The sequence below is a fragment of the Vespa mandarinia genome, chromosome 11 (assembly GCF_050613455.1).
Source record: "Vespa mandarinia isolate Hongniang chromosome 11, ASM5061345v1, whole genome shotgun sequence".
Classification (NCBI taxonomy): domain Eukaryota; kingdom Metazoa; phylum Arthropoda; class Insecta; order Hymenoptera; family Vespidae; genus Vespa; species Vespa mandarinia.
The window spans coordinates 5,575,001-5,599,213 of NC_140820.1; the positions used below are offsets into that span (position 1 = coordinate 5,575,001).

Here is a 24,213-nt window from a genome sequence, read left to right on the forward strand (position 1 = left end):
TTTTATCCCCTTTTATTTTCTATACATACACACAAATATCCATTTATTATTATAGAATATACTTATAATAGATTTACTTTACCTTGTTTGTATTTCAATCTCCTTTTACATTGGATTAAGAAATTATTCTATATTTTTCTATTTCTATATACTAACTATATATATAAATATATATACGTGCTACGTTATTTCTACTATAGCTATACAATGTAATGTCTCAGTGTAATAAATTAGATCGTTATTCTCTTTGTATCTTGACTGCTGCCGGGTACGAAACAGACGATGCATAATCACCGATAGAAGGCAGGAATGGATGATAATAACAGCCATGGTCAACTTAGAGTCGCCTCTCTTCTCATCTTCTTCTTCTGTTACGTGCAACGAGTACATGAGTATGACCTAGAACCTGAAACCGTGAACTCTCTTTCTCTTTCTCTCTCTCACTCTCTCTCACTCTCTCTTACTCACTCACTCTCTCTCACTCACTCTCTCTCTCTCTCTCTCTTTCTCTTTCTCTTTCTCCCTTTTCTCGTGTATCCGACCTCGAGTACCATGATAAAACTTATCCCTTTGAAGTTACCTTCAAAGAAAAGCGAATCTCTTCTCGATCACCATTAAGATCCAAGCTTATCCCCATGAATTTATAGACACTCCTGAAGATTGGTCTGCTTCAATAGAAAAAAAAAAAAATATCGAATACGATGTGGAATAACGATCGTCCATAGTAATAAGTAATGATCGAAATCATAGGGTTCAATCGCTTTAAGGGCATTACCTGTGCCTTAAGTTCAAGAGAATCATCTGGGTCTACCTTCGTTTATCTCTGTCTTGACCTTGAATACGTAATTTAATATTTAACACGCATGAGAATAAATTCATTCGCTTGTTCTTCTTCAAACTTGTTCTATCTATATTTCTTTTTCTCTTTCTCTTCTCTCTCTCTCTCTCTCTCTCTTTTCTCTTTATTTCGAGATGTTGATTCGCTAAGAAGAATCTGATAGGACTAGATGAGAAGAAAGATACACGATTAGAACGGTATAGGTCATCTCTCGAAAGATCAAGACCTTCGAAATCTAATTTTCTCGTGTCTAGATTTGCCTTCTTGGTAAACTCGTTAGACTTAAGATTTATGCCAACGGGTATTCTATTTTAAGGAACCTATACCTAAAAAGATATAGTTTCTCATCATACCAAATGTCCTTTGTTAAGAATAACATTCATAATTTTGTCTTTTTATTTTTTTTTCCATCTTCTTTCTTTTTTTTTTTTTTCTTTATAATATAAGCAATTAACATAATCAATTTTCTTAATAGAAAATTGAAACGTTAACGTGCCCTTTTTATTCAAAGTTTAATCGTTTAATTTGTTACTGTTTATTATTTGATATTGTTTTTTCTTTTTTTTTTTTTTTTTTTTTGATATATCTGATGATAACGATGATATCTAATATATTCGATATTTTACATTTTATCGAATCTATTCAGTTTTACAATAATTATTTAACATTGTTAATCTCATTTAATTTATCTATCGATATATGATGAAAATAAATAGTTTTTCTTTATGGCACAAGTTATAATATCAATATATTTATCATTCGACGTTTAGATGTCCGTTGATTTTTTAGTACTATAATAAATTAGTCTATTTTATTCATCTAGACATTCGTTTTTACTATAAAATCCTATCACTATCGACGATTCTAACCTATCATAAATCGTAAATGAGAGGAACGTTTTTCCTTAGAATGTTAAGTTGTATCTTAGAAAGACGTGATATCATCGAGTAACAAAGTATAGAGATAGACGATTGGTACGTGAGTAACGTGGAATAAATTAGCAAGGACTTGTCGTTCGTCGACATTTACACGACATTATTAAGGAGATTCACGTCGGTCTAGAAATAGCTCAATATGAAAATAGCATTCCTTCCGTTGCAAGGAAGTAATACAGATAAGGATAAGATATTTTAATAATTTTACTTATGGAATGTGTTCAAATATAGTTAGACTATTTTTGAACGTATGGATCCCCATCTAAGAAGAAGAAGAAAAAAAAAAGAAAAAGGAAAGAAAAAAAAAAGAATAAAAAAAAGAAGAAGAAGAAGAAGAAGAAGAAGAAGAAGAGGAAGAAGAAGAAGAAGAAGAAGCAGAAGAAAAAAAGAAACTTGTCGAGTAGTTACGTACATTCTATCGAAGAATGGCTTGAAGAATTCTTCGAAGAAGCGGTCGTTGAAACTGGTAGAAGAAGCCAAGGGATTCTTTCGGCCCTTTTCCGTACCCGACGAGCTCGTAAAAAAGGGCCAGGAGACCTTGGATTGGAGGAGGAATGCAAATCCAGACCGGTCACGAATATATTCTAACGTGAGGGTCTTTACTTCGTGCGAGCAACCAACTGGTGCACGATCCTTTAACTGAACTTCATTTCGTTCTTCCGATCGATACATTACCAAAAGCTTTTATACCTTGCTCTCGTTAATCGTATAAAGTGTCCATTATACCGTCTTTTCTTCTGCGGGGATAAAAAATAAAAGAAATTATATCGCGTTAAGAGACATCTAATCTTTTAAGTTTGAAAATAAATGCAATTAGCGAGCTACGAAAGTGAACTTTCGTGTAACGCAAAATCGTTTCGTTGAATTTTACGATCGAATGTGTCTGTTCTTTTTAGTTTTTTTTTCCCCCGCCCCCTCTTCATCTTTTTTCTTTCTTTCTTTTCTCTTTTTTTTTTCTTTTTCACTTTTTGAACTTCCAAAGACATTCTGTATTATGATAATTATGGGCTAAATACTATTTCGAGATGAACATTTACGATTCGTTTTATAAAATATTACATTTAGATACATTCAGTATACATCTGGATTAAATCCAGTAAATGATACAAAAAAAAAAAAATGTTTACCTCTAAGTAAAATTCGATTCGATTGTTCGTCACTTTTGTCATTCACTAGGTTCATGAGTTTAAAACGTTTTAGAATGTTTTATTATTATTATTATTATTATTATTTTTCCTTCCTCTTCTTCTTTCAAATTAATATATTTGGAGAAAGAAATATGGGTATATATACCGAAGAGAAGAGAAATAGCTAATTTAGTCAAGTCATTAATAGGATTCGAATGGAAAGAATGACGGAACTTCAGTAAGTATCTTACGGGACAAGTCTGAGACGTGAGCTCGGTCAGACGTAATTTCTCGAGGATTTCTCAAGAGGTGAGAGAGAAGTTCGCGGTCAAGGCTCCTCGGTTCAAGTCATTGACATCGGTGTTGCTCGCACGAACAGACTGATGCTGTCCATTACACCGGGTGCTCGATAAATTCACGTATATATCGAATTTGATCGTCGTCAAATTATTCGAAAAGTATTTCTTATAAAGGAAATATCCAATGAATATATCCTATTGCTTCAACGCTAATCGGCAATCATTTTCTAACGTTCACTTCATCGATTTTATCAATGCTTGTTTAACATTGTATATACACTGTCATCTAATGTTTATATGTAAGTTATAAGAACAACGTTTAAATTATATTTTCACATCGTTCATTTCTTATTAAGATAAAAAAAAAAAAAAGAAACAAAAAAAATGTACATATATATAAATAGATTACCTTAGAAATTTCTTCTTCATTTTTCGATTATTTTATAATAATTTGTAACAATCAAATGTCGTTCAAGTAATTCTAAAAATTATTATATCGTCGTTATCATTATTAATTCATATTATATCCAACACATACATACGTACGAGAAAGAAGAAACGTAATTTGTAATATTAGAAATTTTTTTACTCATACGTTTAGAATTGATCAAACTATTATTAAAATTAAATATTATCCGAGTAAAATAAGGAAAAAAAAATTATTATATATCATTAGAATAATATTATTTTCATTATATACTTCATAAAATTTAACGCTTATGGGATGTAATAAAGGCTATCTATCTAATTCACATACATAAACGTACATTCTCACATATATGTCCGCGGGCTCACACACACACATACACACATATGTACATTTGGTCACACATAACGAGAAAATTAACGTTTTAAGATCTCTCATAATGATCGTCATCATTGAGATCTAGCTGATTCTTACTATAATAGCGTTACACGGCGAAACGTCTCCATGCGATTTCCACGTACGCTGATTACTTCGTTTTAATACCAAGCAGGCTCTACCTATACCGATAAACCAACCATTTTCTTTTTCTTTTCTTTTCTCTCTTCTCTTTTCTTTTTTTTTCTTTTTATTTATTTATTTTTTTTTTTTTTTGGAACTCAGGGAATCTACTACACGGGATGAAATCTATTATCTTGAATGACTCTTATTCCTTTGCTTATTCTACGAATCAGACAGTTAACGTCCTCGAGAGGGTAAGAGGAGAGGTTTGGGAGGAGGAAGGAAGAGAGAAGAATAGAGACAGAAAGAAAGAAAAGAGGAAGAGAGAGAGAGAGACAGACAAACAGACAGAGAAAAATAGTTGCACTTTCAGTCGACACTGTCTCCATCAACTGCATCATTTACTTTTTATTGTCTTCTTACAGCATCTCTCTCTCTTTTTCTCTCTCTCTCTCTCTCTCTTTCTTTCTCTTTTTTCTGTCTCTTTCTTTCTCTCTCTCTCTCCCTCTCTTTCTCTCCCTTTCTCTCTCTCTTGGATGAGAAATTAATCTTTGCCTACGAACGTGACTAAAAGAGCTTTGCCTCGTGGTATGTATTTATTTGTACTATATATATGTATATATATATATATATATATATATATATATATATACATAGATAGATATATACATACATGTACAAGTACGTGTAGCCTCGAAAGCGGAAGTTATTAACCATCATCGAATTGCTAATGTCTTTATCGTAGTGACATTCGATAGATGAATCCAAAATTGAATGAATGGATCAAGGAAGCTAATACTATTGTTTAACCTATCTACATTTTTATTATTGCAATTATTGCAATCATACTTGATTTTTTTTTATCAAACAAATTTTTATCAAGTCATTATATTTGTATTATATTATATTGTGTCTTCATAAAAAAAAAAAAAAAAAGCACGTGAAATTTAAACTATAATTAAATTCGAATAATAATGTTATAGCATTAAATTTGATTAATTTTAACTTTATTATCGTATTATCTTTCATTTTAAACAACAAATTTAAAAGTATAAATTTATCTCAAATTCAGCATTAATATTTTTGCTCTTTTAACTTTACATAACATACATACATATTTTTATTCTTATTATTGTTATTTATTAATAATTGACGTGTATCAAACTTTCTTTTTCTTTATAGTGATTACTTTTCACTTTTAATCCTTACAATTGGCAAAAATGATTAATGTCTCTTTCACGTTGTTCTCTTTTATATTCCCCCCCCCCCCAATTTCCGTGGATGTTTAATGTTTAGATAATTGCTATTACCAAAATGGATATTGTTTTAGAAAAGTTTTAGAATAAATATGTAAAAGCGAAGATAAAGAGGATCTCTTAACATTCAAGTTAGGTGACGTACATCACCTCCGGACAAGGTTTACATCCCGAAACGATGTCAAGACGACAATGACGACGTTATAATCGTAGCTACGAAGCTTGCCATCGCTGGTAGTAAGGATGTGCTTAGAAAATGATTAGCTATGCGCGACGCGAAGGTGTCACTTCCTCTGCTTCGACTTCCGCCCGCCGGAAACGTCCTTCCAACAGCGGCTGAATCCTTAAATGCCGACGATCTTTCGAGGTCTCGCTCCCACAACCCTCTCTCTTTCTTTTTGTTTCTTCATCTCAATGTATTAATGTGTTATGCGTGATACTTCAGTCAATCGATTATTAAATCATCCAATTATCATTGACCCATTTCGTTAATGAAGTAAATAAAAAAAAAGTTAAGAAAAAATCGACATATAAATAGGTTTCCAATGTCGATATTTATAATCCAATTAGGCATACAATTATATGTTTAATTTTTATTAAATATTATTTTCTTTATATAAAATTATTATTTTTTTTGCTCTTTTTTTCTTTCTTTTCTTTTTAAATTAGAAAATCATTTAGTTTGGCAAAATTAATTTTTCTCAATAATATATATTTCAAATAGATCGAATATATATGAATAAATTTCAACAATATTTATCTAAATCCAATTCATATTAAATATCCTTTGGATACACTTTTTCTGTTTTTGTTTTTCTTTTTTTTTTACATGAGATTAAATAAATTCAGATGCGTATTATTAAAATATAATTATCCATATAAATCATTGATGTATATAAATTTCATTCGTGTTAGAATGAAGTTATTTTTTCGCATAAATTTACTATCGAGAGATCAAACTATATCTAAATAGATAAATAATCTCAGAAAAATTTCTTCGTATCTAAATCATTAAAGAGTATTATTTATATATATATATATAATATAAATAATATATATATATATATATATATATATATATATATATATATATAATAGTCTTCGGATTAGTAACAAAAGATTATCTCTACAGATCTATCTTTTAAGATATCAAACTAGATATTTAGATATACATTAACAAACGATCCTTTTATATCTACATCTCTGATATAACAAGATATAATTTATATTAAATAAAATTACTTTTTAAAATTAGATATAGAAATATATTATCCCAAAGTTATCTTATTTAAAGTATTTTCGCTCAAATTAAATGTAATAAATAATTTCAATTATCGATTCAATTTCTAATTCTAAATTTAAATTGAAATTATTATGTTTAAAGTAAAACTTCGTTTTTAAACATATAAATCTCTGAATAACGATGATCATTGATAATTTGTTCTTTTTTTTTTTTTTTTTTTTTTTTCTTTTCAATTGCCTTCGTTCCTTTTATTTTCTCTTTTTTCTTTTTTTTTTTGTTCGATCATAGCAATCGATATGGACTAACGAACGAAGACTTGAACAGACGGTGGAGCAATCCGGATCAATCGTTACATCCAGTGATCTATCACACGAAGGGCTTGATGGAGTACTGCACAAGGGTCCTACAAAGACCTCCTCATGTCTTCGTAGACTATCACGGCCATTCACGGAGGAAGAACGTGTTTCTCTTCGGTTGTTCAAGGTCGAGTTCTTGGAGCGCCGCGGACAGGGCGAAACCGGACCAGCCGGTGCAGTATTTGGTAAGGGACGAAAGAGGGATCGACGAGGGTATTATTTTTAGACTCTGCGTGTATTCACTGTATATCGATGGATGCGCGTGCTTCTCGTAAATCAACGCATCGACGTCTCTCGGACGTCTTTGAAATTCTTCTTTTAAAGACTAACAATCAATTGAAAAAACTAACAAACTAAAATCACCATATATCATCTTTTAAGGATTACCCTTATTATTTATTAAAAGGAATAAAAGAAAAGTAAATGGCAGATTTATAATCATTACCTTTTACAATTTTTAACTATAGATTTATTCGAATCTTCTTTTTTTCATTATTCGAATATCCAATAAGATCATAATTATATTTATTAATCTTAAATTTATTTATTTAAAAAAAAATATATATATATATATTATATAATTGGAATTTTTGCATATAGTAATGTAGAACTGTGCTAATATATATATATATAAGATAACTTATACTATACTAAAATAAAAATTTCATTAAATCTATCGATTATATTCATGATCATAAAATTGTTCGAATCAAGATCATGATTGATTTTGATCGTATTAAAACTAAGGATTCATTATGAAGAATTTCTATTTAAAAAAAAAAAAAATAATTTCTATCTTCGTAGATCTTACCGCATCTAATGCAAAGCGTTTCACCGGCATTTGCTTTGCCGTTGTGTTCCTTCAAGGTAGAAAGAAATAAGGAATCCACCGCCAGGGTTGCCATATGGCGGCAGTTGGGTGTTTCGAAGTAAGTACCGATCGCATCTTGAGAAACGATCTGACTCGCAATGAGTCTACGTGTGGGGTCGACCAAGGTCGAATTCACGATTCTACCGATCAGACTCCGAGCTTGCCGAACAAGCTTTTGCTCCTTCTTCTCTCTGTTATGTATTCGAAACCCTATCGATATAATTACCTGTTACTTGAAAGTTTTCCTAACTGATTGCACACATCGAAAGTATCATTTAATTAACGAATTCATTATCTCATTAACAGAAGTTACACGATGGAGAGTAGCTTCTGCGGATGTGATCAAGGTGTCCTCGCTGGATTACATCTTGATACAAATCATTTGAAAGCTATTGGACAAGACTTTTGTCAGGCATTAGCTATGATGAAAGATGCTGACGAAGATTGGAATGTTGACAAGTAAGTGTCGTTTAATAAATCGATATATATATATATATATATATATATATATATATATATATATATTATTTCTATATTATTATCGAAACGGCCTTTTTTTTTCTAATAAAATTTTTATTATATGTATCAACTTGATTCAATTTAATAAAAGCAAAAGACAAAGAGAATAATGAAAAGTGACAATCTGAACTCCAGACTGATAGTTCGATGATAAAAGAAATTGAATAATATCGATTTGATTCAATCAATGCAATGAAGAAAAAAAAAACAAAATAAACAAATAAATAAATAAAAAAAAAGGAATGAAAACTAAGATTACGATGTAATAGTTCCATGCTAAAATTTCTTCTTACATTATTATAATTATAATATATTTGTTATTTGACTCAATAACAGATTTGAGAAAATAGATTTAGCCAATGTCTGTCGCAATTTTATGAATTAGATATTTAAAACTTATTACTGTCGATCGAGTTAGATGAGATTATGAGGGATCAGATTGTTGTTGAACACAGATACATCGAAGAGTCCTGCTGTCAACGAAAATGTATCCAACGAAAAATGAGAAGAAAGCCTAAATGCATTCAGGACAAACTTGCCATACATCATATCAGTGGGATTCCTTAGCGAAGGGAAATGTAATTATCGATTGAAAATCGTGATGATGCACGTTTATGTATGCTTGTTTTCTTTTCTTTTTATCTTTTTCTTTCTTTCTTTCTTTCTCTTTTTTTTTCTTTTTCTTTTTTTTTTTTGTTTTCTAACAAGAATTCGCTTTAGGATCTAAAGAAGATGAAAAGCTTCATTTTGGGATCTATCTAATTTGATTGACTGGCCTATAACAACTAATCACTTTTAATTAATCTTTCGAACTAGTACTCGTGTTTGTTTCTAAATTATTTGTCATATGACATTTCATTAATTCGTTTCCCCTTTCTTTTGTCTGTTTTTTTGTAGAATTCCAATGGGAGAAACGATACCTGAAGAATCAGGATGCATGGAGGACGATGTATCCTCCAGTTGTGATTCGGACGAGTCTGATTTGGAGACCTAAAGATTCTCTTTCCATCTCTGTTTGGAAGATTTGCGAATCGAACATTTACTTGTCAGAAGATAAATTTATTAACCGTTGATGTTTGGAATATACGCTGATTCTGGTTCCGAATCCGGGCACACACGAAATTATTATTTTTGTGAAAAAGATTTATTGAAAAATCGTAACAAATGGTTAAAATCGTTTACAACTTATTTACTATCTACATTCTAGGCGAGATAAGTTTGTTATATTGAGTATCAACAAAATCACAAGAAAAAAGATAATGATGAGAAATAAATAGAAAGGATTGGTTTGATTTATCCTTTACATTATTTAAATTAAAAAAAAAAAAAAAAAAAACAAATGAGAACATCTTACGTTACGATGTTATTGATGAATTTACAATAATTTTTTCCTTTTTTCTTTTTGTATTTTTCTTTTTTTTTTTTTTTTTTTTTTTTTTCCTGAAGAAAGTCGAACTCAAATATCTCGGAACCAGAATTTAAAAATGGAATATTCTTCGTGTTACACTAACATTATCCTCTTTTTTACGATTTTTCTATGTCATTTAAAAAAATGTGATTCATTAAAATCTTATTTGACAAATCACAGCCAATTAATATATTGAATCAAACACGAAGAACAATCCAATTATATTAAGTCTACGAGAGTTAATCGAAAGCAAAAGTACATAATGATTGTTCGAATGAACAAATTATTTGACAATATCTTTGGTAGGAATTTTCAAATATAATGGATAACGTACATGCGATTAGCTAAAACATCTAATCTACTTTGAGTACTAGAATAACATGAAGATGATCGCTCGCACTCTCGCATTCTCTCGCTGTACCTCGCTATCAGATACTTACATGTGATAAATTTAATAGAAGAAAAAAAAAAATAATAATAATAATAAAATAATAAAATGAAATAAAAGTGAAAAATAAAGGAAAACAAAAAAAAGACCCATGAAATGAATCCAAACGTCAAGTCAAATCCTAGGATTACGTGGAACGATGACTATTCTATTTAGGTAATAAATCGTGTGTTGTTATATACTCAACGTCGCTCCGAAAAAAATTGTTTAATTTCCCTTTTTTTTTTTTTTTGGATTTTTTGTTTTCTTTTTTTTATTTGTTTTTTTTTGTTTTTTTTTTGTTTTTTTTCTTTTCTTTTTTGGTTAAATTGTTTCTCATTCGCCTTAATATGAATAAGATCGCACGAATATTATACAGAGAACATCACTCGCTTGTTACCAAGTGTAACAAATTCTGGTTATTATTGTGTTAATTGCTTTAATACAAGCGGTATACATGATAGTGCTCTACGGTATAACGATTATTATTAATATAGTTATAGATATATTTTTCCTTTTTTTTTTCTTTCTTTTCGTGCTCACGTTAATTACGCGTCCAAAGTGATAATAAAAAAAAATGTATATATATATATATATATATATATATATATCTAACGCGCGCTATGTCGTACACGTGCATGCAAAAGAGACGTTTTTTATAAATAGAGATATATATAAAAAAAAAAAAAAGAATATTAAACGTGAACATTTTTGAAAAATAATTACTAATAATCACGCTATAGATATTATTCGTGAATATCGGATTTGCGAGAATGCGAAAAACGGCAAGTTATACACGAATAAAAGCGAGCGACCTAAAGGTAAGATAAGAATTTGAAAAGTTTCTTCCTTTTTTCTTTTTTTTGTGCTTCTTTTCTCAAATTCATGCATACGCTCAGAAGAAAAAGGATAGTTCGGCCAGCGATCTATCATTAAATATACGTGATAAGAGAAATAATGTTTGGCGTTAAAGACAAGATTTGTTTAAAGCAGGTGGCAATTAAATAAGTAGCAATTTTTCATTCTTTTGTTTTCGTTTCTTTGTTTTTTTTTTTCAACTTACTAAAATCGATTTATACTTTGTCATCGAACGCTAATCATGAAAATAATCATCAATCGCTACGAAAATCTTCTTCAATGGTTTGGAGAAAGCAATAAGCACGGTTTTTCGATCTATCCTTAATCGATATTAAAAAAAAAAAAAAAGAGAAAAAAAAAGAAAAAATAAATAAATTAATAATATGATAAAAAGAAACTACAAAATATTGAAATCAATATACTATGTAATATTATACTTTGAAGAAATTCTTTCTCTCGATCGATAAAAAATATTTGTATATTTAAATATACTGCGCGCCAATGAGAAAGAGATACGTTACTGATCTCAATTAAATATGTAATCGATAAACGATTCCATTTTTTTTTGCATATGTACCTACACTCGATAAAGCAGTTTATTATCGATCGATAATGTAGGAAACTAGATGACGACGAATAGTCGATAACTTATCTTTTAAAACTCGAACTATAGAAAATTCACGATCGAGAATCTAAGAAAAATTGTGCCCCTGTATGAAGATTAATTGACGAAAACGAGACTGCTTTACATATTCTCAATTCAATAAGAAACAAGATAGATCGTTCGCGATGACATTTTAAGAACTCATCGATCGACACGACTGAAGAATTTTCAAACGTGAAAATTCCTATATTTCACGGTCACAATAGGATTGGCAAATATATCAAAATAATGACAGAATATTATTGTCTTTATGGCGCGTAACAATGTGTAACGTTTATCGTTAAAACCTATTTTTCGCTGGCACTTGAATTTTCCTAGAAATTTCTAAAGCCGATCAATAGCCAAAATCTATGCATATATTAGTGTCTAAAATCCGACAGATTTTGCGACGATCGTACGTATGTCCCAATATATATATTGAAAATCATTTCAATTTTAGTAATTTAACCATACACACACACACATATATATATATATATATAATAAACGAAAAAGAGATAATTCTGATCGAATTTTCGCAAGCAAAAAATGACGGAATTTAGTATTTATCAGCATTTAATAGTATACAACAATTTTTCTAACGAAATAAGAAAGAATTATATAATTAATTTCGAAAGGAAACTTAATTAAGTTTTCGATTGATATTAATTTTGAATTTGACCATATGAAATATTCCATTACGTACGATCGGTATATATTTAAACAAAGAAATTATATTAAGAATAAAGTGAAGGAGATTAGGATGATGAGTTTAGCAAGAGAAAAAGTACGATAGTCAATTGATAGTGGAGAGTCGATATAGAACAAGAAGCAACGCCGAATTCTATAAGAACAATGACACTCATGCTAATAGGAGAATATACCACAGAAAGTGGTGCGAGAAACAACGATAATTCAAACTACATTATCAATCTCCACATCAATGGCAATCGACTTGAATCTCATAATTTTATGATATTTTAAAGGATTAAATTAAATCGTCTTGTCTTTGTCAAGATAAGACGATTTATTTATTCGTGGCCGTAGATTTTCTTCGCATGTTTCTTGATTTGCTCGTAGGTAACCCAAAGCATGATGTTCCATGATACCAATCGTGTAAAGCTTGGGACGAAACCCTTGTAAAAAGCAGCGGGCCCTTCTTGAACGAACATTTTGACTGCACATTCAACTGCACCCTTGTATTCGCCAGGTGAGCTGTTCATATAGCGAGTTTTGACGACGTCGACTGGGCTAGCAGCTAGAGTGGTGCAAAGTCCAGCAGCTGTGGCGGCTGATAAATGACAAGGGATACCATCTTGAAGATAACCAGAGCCAATGATCATGTCCTTGATGATGTCGTAGCAAACGATCTCAGCAACGTTTACAATAACGTTCCGAGAGATGTTTGGCATGGTACCTTTTAAAAAAAGGAAACAAAATGATCTTTTTAATTATTTATCATTTATTAATTTTCCTTTCTTATTTATTAGATTATTTCTATCGAATAGTTTTAATTATTACTTTTCCAACATGTTTTTATTATATATATATATATATATATATACACACGTGATATAATTGTAAATTTTCATAAACGAAGCTAAGATCCTTGATTATAGCACAGAGCAAAATTCAAATTAAAATTCTTTCGTATTTTACTTTTTTGAACTGTTTAAAGAATCAGTCTAACTTGTTCAATTCTTGAAGCAAATTTTTTTTACAAATGTTTAATTAAAATAGTAAAGAAAAATATGCTCGTTCTCTTGTCTAACATTAAAATTTAAAAAACGTGTTAAATTTGGAAAAAGATAGTCAATTGAAAAAAAAATACCTTTCCAAAGACCTCGAGTTCCTTCGACACTGGCAATATTTTTATAAGCCTGAAGAGTTGAGCTGTATCTTACTGATGAACGTCCATTGTTACCGGCTTGAAGACGAACCTTAACGACGTCAGTCGGTTGAGCAAAGAGCACTGCCAAAGCACCGGTTGTGATACCGGCCATAACACGAACACCAATGTTCATCGAACCGCTCCTGTTATTTCCTGTCGGTAAAGAAATTTCCTACAATGAGAAATCTTATATCGCGAGGAACGCAAATGTTTTTTTTTTTGGTGAACGAATTTAAAGAAGAGAAGAAGAAAAAAAAAACCCTCAAAATACATGTTAAAGGACATAGAGATATTAGGATTTAGTGTACGCATCATTCGCGTTTTACAACTATTTTCTTTCTTTTTTTTTTTTTCTCTTCAATTTTCTATGCAGTTGTTTGATCATTAGTTAAAGTCAGAGGATTTAGTTAATAATGTTAATCAATTAGATTACTGACATGTTTCTATTTGTTGATGAATTTGTCTGTCTTCTTTTTTTTTTCTTTTCTTTTTATTCTTTTTCCTTTTTTTTTTCTTTTTTTCTTTTTTTTTTTTTTCCTTTCTTTTGCTTCGAGTCAATTAAAAAAAAATTCCATGAACACGCGTCGAATGTTTGAAATGACGTTAACGAGAAAAGAGAATCTTCGACCGTAGAGATAAACCGACGATCTTTTTACTTTTTTTCTTTTTTTCTTTTTTTCTTTTTTTCTTTTTTTCTTTTTTTTTGTACTTTCTCTTTCTTTTCAACGATACGAACAATTCGATTAATTTAATTAAACTGATAAAAATTTTGTGTCAATTCTATGCGAGAATAACTAAAGTGATAAGATTTCGATTATACGTACGTGAATTCATTTGAAAAAACGTAAATTAGGATTAAATCAATTCAATATTTAAATATTATTTGATTAGAATCAAGTAGGATTTATAAAAAAAAAAAAAAACGTACGATATAGTTTGATAAGATAATTTTCTTTTTTTTTTTCTTTCCTACCATCGACAACTCCCTCCCTTTTTCACTTGTTTTTTTTTTTTTTTTTTTTTTTTTTTTTAATAAATTCGTTCTCCTTTTTGACGAAGAGAAGGACGACGATGTGACGAAGACAACGACGACAATGTGACGAAATTTCTCTTTTCGAGAAATCCAATGCTCGCGAAATATTACATAAACAATTTATATATTAATTTTTTCATCTCTCTCTCTCTCTCCCTCTCTCTCTCTCTCTCTCTCTCTCTCTCTCTCTCTCTCTCTCTTTCGATGCATATATGTCGTGTATATACGTATATTTTCAATCATGTGAGACAATAAATTTATTATCCTTTGACAGGAAGAATTAATTTATTTAATTAATTAATCAATCAATTAGAGTAGCATAATAGAGTAGACTGTTGTAGCAGATCAAATATATAGTATTGTTATCATAAGTATTTGTCTTTGTAATGCAGTGTGTGTCTGTGTTTGTGTGCGTAAAAAATATTTGAGCTTTATCTTATAGTTTTGTAATATTTATATACATAGTGAAGAAATATGTTCTAATAAATCTGGCTCAAAAAATTATTTCTTTTCGTAATCAATAAATATTTATTTCAATCGACGAAAACGACATCACGAATTAATTCAGACATCAAAAGATTTCGATTAATCGATTTTAATGAATCGACAGTAATTAAAGAAAATTAATTCCAATGTATTATATTACCATATAGTTCTATCCATATTTATCATCGCATATATTAAAACGAATCAATAATATTAATTAATTAACACGAAAATCTAATGGATTTCGTAAAAACGAGAAAAATAATTTCACGAGACCAAATTTTTTAGAAACCATTTGTTTCTAATTCATTCGAATTAATACCTTACTCCACCATATCAAATAAACTCAATTAGTTTGTAACACACCTAATAATAATTTATAAGTGATTGGTATATGTTCAATTGTGTATGTATGTGTACGTGTATGTATGTATGTATGTATGTATGTATGTATGTATGTATGTATGTATGTATGTATGTTTGTTTGTTTGTGTTTGTATACGTGTTAGTGTTTGTTAAATGATGGAGATGAAGATGTAGTACCCGTACGTACTTAGGCGTGCGCGTTTGCGCACCCTCGTAAGAATTATATATCAAAAGTTAGGAGTTTGTTGGATGTACCGTCGATGATTCCAGCGTAGAGTGACTTCACGCTGTCGTAGAGGCCCAACCGTACGCTGGCGAAACACATCTGTCTCTGGAGTCCCGCGGACAGACCTCCGTACAGGCTCCTGTAACCACCCTCGCTCAAGCTCACCGCCCTCAAAATTTACCCTCAAACGTTTCCCCGGGTGTGAAAAATGTCATTTTTTCCTTTCGTCTCTCTTTTCTCTCTCTCTCTCCCTCTCCCTCTCCCTCTCTCTCTCTCTCTCTCTCTCTCTCTCTTACTGTTTCTGTCTGTCTCTCTCTCTCTCTGTCTCTCTCTCTATTTCTCTCTCTTTCTCTCATTTTGTCTACCTATGTCCCTCTTATTTTTATTTTTTTTCTTTTTTAAACCCACATCTCCCTTATTTTCTTTTTTCTTCTTTTTTTTTTTCATTTTATTGATTTATTGATTTATTTATTTATTATTTATTTATTTTTTTTTTTTTTATTAAAATTCAGAAATTTTTCTTTTTCAAAATAGATAAAAATAGGCAGGAAAAATATTATTCGTACATTCGACTATCTTTTCTTTATTCTATCTTTCTTTATTGTCTTATTTTCTTTTTTTTTTTTTTTTTTCTTATTATCATGTTATTCTATTTAATTACTCTTCTCCTTTGACTTTTCTTTTTGTTTTCTTTAAATACTAGATCAATAGAGTCTCCGTTAAGAAATGATAATTATTATTGTTGAGCAATTAATTTTGATCAGCGTAATCAACTTCAATTAACGTAATCAATTATAATGGAAAAAATGGAACATAATTTAATACAAATCTAGTATTAATGATATATATTTATATTTATATATATATATATATATATATATATATATATTATTTCTTTTTTGTTAGAAAAAAATTATATACATTATTTTAACACAATGCTAAATATTAATTCTCATATTAAAGCCAATATATTGAAACAATTATTAATTGATAATTTACTTATTGTATATTATTTTCTTTTTATTTTCTTTATGATTTCTTTTTCTTTTTATATTTTATTACGACTATATTATTATTATTAGGAGAACTAGGTGGACGTACGCGAGAGAAAAGAGGACGGCCCGAGAGCCGCGTGGTATCATCGAGAGAGAGCTTGTGCCGAGAGCTGGACTAACTTGTCTCGTATAAGAGCAAAACGCGTTGAAAGCTCAACCAAAGAAGAAAAGAATGCCGGTCTGGCATTCGCAAAAGTAAACTGCAGTTAGGCAAAATAAATATAACTCACAGAAAAAGAGTACGTGCGAGATTTGAAATGAAAAAAGGAAGGAAAAGAAAAGAAAAGAAAAGAAAAGAAAAGAAAAGAAAAGAAAAGTAGAGTAAAGTAAAGAATGAAACGGCAAAGAAAAGAACAGCACAGCAAAGAATTCAAAGAATTCAAAGAATTTCATGCGTTTGTTCGATCGGGCGAGAGTTGCTTTTTTTTTATTTTTTTTTATTTTATTTTTTTTTTTTTTTTTTAAGAAAAGAAAAAAAAAGGAAAGAGAGAAAATAAGATTGCTACGTTATCTATATTTCATTTTAAACGAATCTCATTCCTAAATTGTTCGTCAAAAATTATAATAATAATTAATACTCGTATTAATTAACATTACTCATCTCTATTAACACTTTAATCATAATACATTTGTATTGTAAATAATAAATGATTTATACTGTAAATTTTGTGCGTTTCTTTTTTAACTTGCATTTATAATAAAAAATAAAAAATTACATTCTTTAATCATGAAAAAGCAACTTTCGCGTGAAAGAATAATCGAACGAACATTGTCAAAAAGTGTGCCAATAAATGTCGTTCCTAGTCGCTTTCATTCTCTTTGATTTTTTTTATTATCATATTGTTATCAGACAATTGATTAGATTTTTCATAGTTATTAAGAAGGAACACTCGTTGTTGGCACATGAACAGAGAGGTTTAAGTGGTTTAATAAGAGTTTAAAAAGAAATGAATATTGAAAAAAAAAAAAACAAAAAAAAAACGGATAACTTAAATCGAAGAAAAAAGCGATCGAACGAGTCGACGAGCATTATCACTTTCGAGTACTTTGTAATTTGCCGATCGAAGCTCGCAATTGTTCTTTTTTTCTCTTTTTTCTTTTTTTTTTTTCTTTATATTTTGCTTCAAGTAAACTTCGAATCGATCTCCGTCGTTGCTACCAATTATAATAATTATTCTCTCTTCATGCACACTCGGCCTAACTATAGTAATACTATAATAATGATTTGATAAAAATAAATCTGCAAAAGAAATTCTATATTTTATTTGTTAATTAAATTTTTACCGTATTCTTTTTTCCTTCTAATATGATGATGATTAAAATAAAAAAAAAAAAAGGACATCTTTGCAAAGTAAGAAATTTATGTAATGACATTAATAATAAGTATAATTAGACCGTTTGTGGAACTTGGCAGTAACGAAGGGATCGATCGTATTACAACGATAATTGAAAAGTTTTGAACGTCTACGAGCCATCGACTCGAGAAATTTTCAAAATTCTTGCATTATTTTCATTGAAGCGAGAGAATTATATATTTTTTCTTTTTTTTTTTTTTCTTTTAAATTCATTTTTCCTTTTCTTTTCTTTTTTTTTTTCTTTTTTTTTATCGGCGAATAGGCCGTAAATGCAGTGAGTTAATCGTTTGAATTGATCGTTTAAACGATAAATATAAGAGTCGATCGAATTACGAAACAAAATGGTCGGCTAGTTTGTATATCGCATTTACTATATGATAAATAAATATATAGTATATATATATATATATATATATTTATATATATATATATAAATTGAATCATTTTACCTACCCCTTTTAATCAAGTGAAAATTATGAATAGGATCTTAGACAACGTACCTTGCTCCTTCAACCCTGACGATGTTCCCCATTGTCTCCAAAAGTCCTGGCTGACTCGCTCTCATTGCTAGCATCGGACCTTCCGTCGATGCCAGCAATATAGTTCGTCCTTCGCCAGCGATCTGACAAAAAAGAAAAGAGGAAAAAAATTCATTTAAAAATTAATTTCGTACAAAAATCAATTCATTGAAATTTTTTGACAATTCAATATATTAACGTCAATAATAAATAACACAAATATATAAAATTATTTTAATAATTATATATATATATATATATAAATAATAATATACTATAATAAAATAATTAATGTATTTAATACATTATTGAATTAAGATATTATTTAAATTAAATAATTAGCATTGATATTATAATAACAAATATAAAATTAAATTTATTTTGATGATCGTAAGTTTTGTTATACAATAATAAATAAAAATTAAATTGTATATGTACCTGCATTCTGACTTTGGCCGTGTCCAAAGGAAACGTAGCTAAATCAGCAATGCAAGCCGCAGTGCCAGCTGTCAGTAGCTTCAAACCAATATTCAAATCTTCCGATGATCCTTGCTTCATGATGTTATCCTTTTTGTCTCTTCTTTCTTTCTTTTTTTTTCTTTTTTTTTTTTTTTATTCTCTTTGACCTTTTATCTTTCGAAGAGTAGGCAGGGAAATGTGTGGGAGGAAAAAAGTGATATATCGATCGAATTAATTGTTGATACTTTGCGTGCTTTGTTGCCGATGACAAAGATTATTGTGCGATTGTTTACACTTTATTTTCTTCTTTTATTTTTCTTTTTTCTTTTTCTTCTTCTTTTTTTTCAAACCCGCGTGACGTCTCTTCAATTATTTTCCTTCGTAGCAATTCGACTCGTCCGATGTTGAATTCCGATTTTATTAGACAAGCGATCTTATGTACACTATATACAAGGTGGTCCTACCAGAGGACAAGAAACTTCAGATGTTCATGAATGGGATAGTGGGTTTTTTTAGAGATAAAACTCTTTAGGTTCCCTGAAGTGATCAGGATAAGCGTGCAGTCCTCTCGACTGCGAGCACTCGTGTTTGATTTCCTTGTTGTTAAGTACTTTATACATACTATTCTCCTGTATAAACAAAAAATAGATTTTTTTCTTTGGCTTATATTCTATATACACATTAATGTCAATTTTCTTTTTATATCATGCCATTATTAATCTTAAATGATATAAGACGATATTAATGAGCAATATAATATCATTGCAAAATTAACGTTGTCTTATAATACGAAAGTTTTTTAATTCATGATTAATATAATATTATTTTTAAAGATTAACTTGAAGTGTCATTATACATTGTCAATTTATACAATGATAAATTTGCTTATAATGTATCGATGTATTACGAATTCATTTTAAGTTTTGCGATATATGAGTTTCCGGGTTTTTCAATTTTTTGATGATTCACATTATAACTATCTCACGTTAATTAATAAATTGACATACTAACGAGATGTAACCCGAACTTGCATGGTATAAAACATCGTTTTCTGACTATTAAGCTTGAAAATAGAATGACTTTTGGAAATGAGCCAATTAGAATGACGGAAATGGAAAATACTCTATCTCCATCTCTTTATCTCTCTCTCTCTCTCTCTCTCTCTCTCTCTCTCTCTCTCTCTCTATCTCTCTCTCTCTCTTTTTATCTCTCTTTCTCTCTCTTTCTCTCTCTCTCTCCTTCTCTTTTTATTTAATTATCTCTGTAATAATCGATCATTGATAAAAATTTCCATTTTTAATCATTCTTTAATCAATCTCTATAATAATAAATTTATTTTTCATCCAGATATCTCGATAAAAAGAATTGATAAAGTTAATAAATTGTAGTGGCATGAAACAACTGAGACGTATAATCCTACACGTGTGGAAGTGTTATCGATTAATCAAGTCCAAGTTCGCGATTTCACGAATCATTGATCTTGAGAACGTTTGAGCGTCGAGAAAGTAGTAATTAAAAGTATTAAACATTTTTTATTGTTACTTTGAAATTCTCTGATTGTAAGTAATAGAAATAACGTTGATAATATATTTTATATATTAACGGTGTATCTTTATTGGATCATTTTTATTTTTATTTTCTAATTATCTTTTCATATTTATTTAAACAAAAAATATTTCTTTTTTCAAATTGTAATTAAAGTTACCTATGAAAATAAAGTATGTGTAAATTATATAAAAATGAAAGTATTTGAAATTAATTAACAATACATGCATATAATATGAATAAGTAATTTTCTTTTTAGTCATAATTCGTATCTTTTTAACGAGAAAAATTTTTGGTCGATACATCATCGAAAAAAAAAAAAACAAAGGAAAAACGCGAACAATAAAAATATTTTCAGCATCAGCCGACCGGCTGATACGCAAAAGAAAATAAAAAAAGAAAGAAAAGAAGGAAGCCAAGTTCAAAGTCCATTCAGATTTAATATCAGTCAATGATCTCGTTTTTAACTTATTTTTGAGTAAATTTAATTTCTTCTAGGTTGACCTCATAAAGGAAGATCAACACTTGATTTGATTTTAATTTACCGTTAAAAAACTTGGTATTTTTCCTTCTTTACTTTCATCTTTTATCTTACGTATATAACAGCTAACAGTGACTCTCAATCGCGTTTAAAACGATAATCTCTGATTGATCAAATCGATAAAAAAAAATTTATATTTGCAATAACGATCATTATGATCCTATTATATTAGAAACTATAATATTATAAAAATAATAAAATTGTATGAAAGAATTATATATGATGATATTTAATATTTGCAAAGATTGAAAACCACTGAAGTGACCTTCGATCAATGATTTCTATTCTAAAGTTCAATTCGCATGTACGGTTATACAACGTCATCATGCTAACTGTCGACTTTATTTATAATACTAATATATTTATATAAGCAATAAAATAGACAATAGCATGAGAATGGCGAAAGTTCATCAGCGTTTATAATTCGGCCACTATTTATTTTATTTTGCACGTATCTATGTGTATTCTTATGTCAAATGATTGGTAAATGATTAATAAAAATGATTAACGGATGCAAAATAATCAAATTTTAAACATGAATGTGAAATGTGCAATATGAAACTTTACAATTGATTAGAATTTATTAATTTATTCAATTATTTCGGATTAATTAATTAATTGTAAATTGCAATAATGTCAAATGTAAAATATAAATTTTATAATATAGTGTCGTAATTAAGGAATGACTATGCATAGTTTAATCAATTAGGATAATTTGCAGGATAATGCGACGAAGCACCGAAAAAAGAAAGGAAATAAATATTTACATTTAACAAAATACAATGAAATATCAGAAGGTTATAAACTTATAACCTGATGAAGATCGATAGAAGTTCTTGAATATTCAAAGCTTGTCCTTTCTAATGGTAATAGAAAGTGTTCTCTGTGACGCGCAGTCTCTGATCTTATCCTTGCGCATGCAAGGATAAAACTAATATGATATAGTGCTATTATATTGATTAGACACTTGCTGATACCGGAAATGTTAACAGGAAGTAAATGAACTAACCAAAAAAAAAAAAAAAGAACATTTATCATTTATCTTATCTTCAAAAAAAAAAGTCAAACTAGATTCGTGATAAATAAAAAATGAACGAATAAAAACAAAAACAAAAAAAGAAAATAAATAAATAAAACAGAAAAGAAAAAATATTATTCGGATATATATATTTATATATATTAATAATGTTGGAGCTACTATAGTTCCATTTGTGGATAATTTAGATTATAGCTAGTTCAAGTTCAATGTCAAACTATTCACGTATATTTTCATCTATAAATTATCGACTCTTTCGAAAGGTATTCTTGTGTCTTCTTTCAATGGACAAAATTTGTTTCATATTTGTGCAATCTCTTTCTCTCTCTCTCTCTCTCTCTCTCTTTTTCTTTCTCTTTCTCTCTCTCTCTGTCTGTCTGTCTGTCTGTCTGTCTGTCTATATTTCCCTTTCTTTGTCTGTCTATTCCTAGCAAATCGATGCGGTCTTTCTGGTGCGTTCGCGCATATGCACTGCAGCTTCGGCTTACTGGATTGCATCAACTTAGAATTTTTACATCCTCGTCAAGAGATAATAAAAATTATTAAATTGTTTTGATATTATCTTCTTACCTTTTCTTTTTTCTTTCTTTTTTTTTTTTATATTTCCTTATCAAGTACTTGATATACGTTGTAAGAATGTGCAGCTCGATAATTGTAAACGATAGAATGTATTTCATTTATTATTTTTCTTATTTTTCTTTTATTTCTTTTCTTTCAAATTGTTGAACGATCAATAAAATTTGTTTGCATGGAAATATATCTATAGATAAATATGTGTTTACACACATGCATATGTGTGCGTTGGCTATACATAAAAGGGTTCCGTAATTACTGGTAGAAATGGCATGAGACATCGATCTTTTTGTCACGTTATATTATTTAGATATGGCAAGAAATAAAAAGGCATATGTCACCAAGGTCTTACTTCTTTAGTGTAATTTTCCTATTCCTAATATCTTGTTTGTTTTGTTTGTTTATTCTTTTTTTTTTTTTTCTTTTTTTCTTTTATCAAATACCAAAAAATAAAGAAAAATATCTTTTTCTATTCGCATGTTATATGACTTTAATCTTGCTAGTTAAGAAATATTATGTTTCAAGGTCATCTTATCATTTGACAGCTCTTTTATCAAATAGGTATAATAAAGTCGAATTAATTTGATTCTCGTAAAACTATGAATATGAATATGAATTCATGCAATTTGTTGTTCTTGTTATTGTTGTTGTTGTTGCTATTATTGTTTGTTTTGTTATTGTTATTGTTATTGTTGTTGTTATTATTATTGTTTGTTTTCTTTTGCTTGATTGTTTTATATAATAAATTATAAATTAATCATGAAAAAAGAAGTAATGAAATAATGAGCAAATGAAATATGTCTTTTGTTGAAAGGTACTTACCAAGTGTACAGTGAGTGAGTAACAACACAACTGAAGCCGGTTACCGTGAAAGCATCGCTTATACCGGTCTGTCGACCAATAGGGAAACTTCGGGTTCAGCGTCGACCAATCATATTCTGCGAATGACGTCAACACGGACCAAAGAAAGCTCAACTTGCGGGACGATCGATACTTTCTAGGAACGTTATGACTTGATGTACCTTTACCCGCAACGTATATAGGGTGTTAAAAAAATTTTTAAAGTATACAGTAGTCACTCAATTTAATACAAGGCGCTTAATTAACGTTAGTTGGAAAAATTAATTATTCATAAATAACTTTGTATTTTTTGCATTAGCAAAATAATTCACTTGTTTCTTATCATTATACATTAGACAAATAAAATATTACTAAAAAGTAATAGAATCTGATGTGTAACGTGTTAATAGACACAAAAACTTAATAACGATTCCATGATGAACGTTATTATCAAGTAATTTCTTATTGACGATTAAAAATGAGCTTATACCATATTATCTGTCATTTTTATTTGAAATATCTCTTTTTTAACATCTTGTATATAACATATATAGAAAAATATTATTAAAGGTGCAGCACCCTTT

At 29.2% G+C, this 24,213-nt stretch overlaps 2 protein-coding genes across 12 annotated transcripts in view; one reads left to right on the forward strand and one right to left on the reverse strand.

The window, feature by feature from the left end:
* Positions 1 to 10,243, forward strand: part of LOC118441466 (cytosolic carboxypeptidase 1) — a 36,329-nt gene extending 26,086 nt beyond the window's left edge. For 9 of the 11 annotated variants that reach the window (XM_085660429.1, XM_035865890.2, XM_035865897.2 and 6 more), the window contains 5 exons: positions 6,912 to 7,164; positions 7,784 to 7,908; positions 8,157 to 8,309; positions 8,825 to 8,947; positions 9,267 to 10,242. In XM_085660429.1, the coding sequence (XP_085516555.1) occupies positions 6,912 to 7,164; positions 7,784 to 7,908; positions 8,157 to 8,309; positions 8,825 to 8,936 (643 nt within the window). In that variant the 3' untranslated portion in view covers positions 8,937 to 8,947; positions 9,267 to 10,242. Of the gene's footprint in view, positions 1 to 6,911; positions 7,165 to 7,783; positions 7,909 to 8,156; positions 8,310 to 8,807; positions 8,948 to 9,266 lie in introns of all 11 variants that reach the window. The other 2 variants (XR_004838108.2, XM_085660428.1) reach the window with 2 other exon arrangements.
* A 561-nt stretch (positions 10,244 to 10,804) lies between these two features.
* On the reverse strand, positions 10,805 to 23,739 carry LOC118441470 (dicarboxylate carrier UCP2). Its single transcript, XM_035865912.2, has 6 exons — positions 23,612 to 23,739; positions 19,074 to 19,723; positions 18,618 to 18,739; positions 15,737 to 15,846; positions 13,537 to 13,749; positions 10,805 to 13,122 (listed from the first exon to the last, which is right to left on the reverse strand). Exons 2-6 carry the CDS (start codon positions 19,191 to 19,193, stop codon positions 12,737 to 12,739), a joined length of 951 nt encoding a protein of 316 aa, XP_035721805.1. The 5' UTR covers positions 19,194 to 19,723; positions 23,612 to 23,739; the 3' UTR covers positions 10,805 to 12,736.
* Between the last annotated feature and the right edge of the window lie 474 nt (positions 23,740 to 24,213).